The sequence below is a fragment of the Nothoprocta perdicaria genome, unplaced genomic scaffold (assembly GCF_003342845.1).
Source record: "Nothoprocta perdicaria isolate Ctin4 unplaced genomic scaffold, notPer1 scaffold_543, whole genome shotgun sequence".
Classification (NCBI taxonomy): domain Eukaryota; kingdom Metazoa; phylum Chordata; class Aves; order Tinamiformes; family Tinamidae; genus Nothoprocta; species Nothoprocta perdicaria.
The window spans coordinates 46,847-48,349 of NW_020455803.1; the positions used below are offsets into that span (position 1 = coordinate 46,847).

General features: G+C 66.2%; 1 protein-coding gene across 1 annotated transcript in view; it reads right to left on the reverse strand.

The window, feature by feature from the left end:
- Positions 1-146: 146 nt before the first annotated feature.
- The window catches only part of UBE2Q1 (ubiquitin conjugating enzyme E2 Q1), a 5,032-nt gene continuing 3,675 nt past the window's right edge, over positions 147-1,503 (reverse strand). Inside the window, exons 8-13 of the mRNA XM_026048501.1 lie at positions 1,349-1,439; positions 1,210-1,268; positions 887-935; positions 712-807; positions 569-635; positions 147-501 (exon numbers count right to left, since the gene is read on the reverse strand). Coding sequence (XP_025904286.1) covers positions 470-501; positions 569-635; positions 712-807; positions 887-935; positions 1,210-1,268; positions 1,349-1,439 — 394 coding nt within the window. The 3' untranslated portion in view covers positions 147-469. The remainder of the gene's footprint in view (positions 502-568; positions 636-711; positions 808-886; positions 936-1,209; positions 1,269-1,348; positions 1,440-1,503) is intronic.

The window sequence follows — 1,503 nt, forward strand, 5'->3', positions numbered from 1 at the left end:
GCTCTGCTCCCACCGCTGCCCCGGGGGGCAGAATCCCACCCGGCCACCGGCTCGGAACACAAACGAGCCAGGGCAGCGTCCTCAAATTAACAAACTGTAATTTTTTTTTCTCCAAAGATACATTTTCCATACACATCCATCATACACTGTAACAAAAAAAGCAGTGTACATGAAATAAGAAAATAAATTAAATCCATAGCATAGGTAAGGAGGATGCTCTAGACTGGAGTAGAGTCGAAAGTTTCCAGCGATACAAGAGGCTCGAAGTTTGTTTTAATAAGAATGCCTGCTAGCAAGGGTCCAGCAAGTGTTTTAGGTCAGTCCAACTGCTCCAACAGCTTCCTTAGAGTTCCTAGCGGCCGTTATTGTCCCGCCACAGGCAGAGCTATCRCACGCCGGGAGAGAGGCGGCGTCCAAGATCCAAGCGGAGCGTGGGGAAGCGGCCGGAGCGGCGCGTGCGGCGGCCGCGCTAGCCGTCCTCCTTGGGCGGCGTGTACCAGCCTGGAAGGGGCCGGGCGCCGTGAGGGCCGCGCGGAGCCGCCGCCGCCGCCGCTCCCGCCGCCCTTACCGTTTTTCTCGTGGATCTGCACCAGGGACTTGTAGGACTGCTGAGCCCTCGTGAGGCTGTACTGGTTCTGCGGGGGAGCGGGGCCGGCCGTGAGCGCGGCCGCGGGGCCGCGGCTCCCAGCGAGCCCCCGGGGCTGCCCCTACCTTGTTGGCTCCGAACTGCACGCGGGCCTTGCCCTTCACGAGCGTGGCGCTGATCTGCATGATGACYGACTCCACGGAGTAGGCGCTGCTCCAGCCCTGCGGACGGGGGGGCTCAGCGGCGGCCCCCCGGGGCCGGGGCGCCCGAGGGAGCGCGGCTGCGCCCCGCGGCACCCACCTGCTTCGTGAGCAGCTCCATGCAGATGGCTCCGCCACCCAGCACATACCTCGGGAGGGCAGAGGCCGCGTTAGGAAGCACCGCTCGCCCACCCAGCCCTTTCCGCAGCTCCCTATCCCTCGCCCTCCCGCAATCCCGCCCGCCGCGCCCTTCCCAGCTCCTGCCGCAGCGGGATGGGGGTCCCTGTCACYGTGGGACGGGCTGTGACAGAGCCCCGGCACCGCGCGGCCCTCCCAAACCGGCCCCCCAGGGCCCTGCCGAGCCTCGGGACACATCCCGGGAATCGCCACGCGCGCGTTGGGAAGGGGCAGGCGGCCACTTACCCCCCCGAGAGCACAGGGGACACGACCCTCACGAACGGCGGGTCGAAAGGGAAATTATCCTGCMCGGAGAGAAAAGGAGGCCGGGGCGGTGAGGGGCGCCTCGTGCCGCTGCGGCGCCGGCACCGTGCGAGCCCCTCACCTTGAAGGAGAAGTTGAGCAGCACGAAATCGGCGCCTTCCTTCTCCTTGAGGATCTGCAGGTCGTTGTGCAAAGCGCTGTCCTCGTCAACCCTGGCGGGGCGGGGGCGGCGGTGGGTGGGCGCGCGCCCCGCGGCCCTGCGCCGCTCCGGAGCTG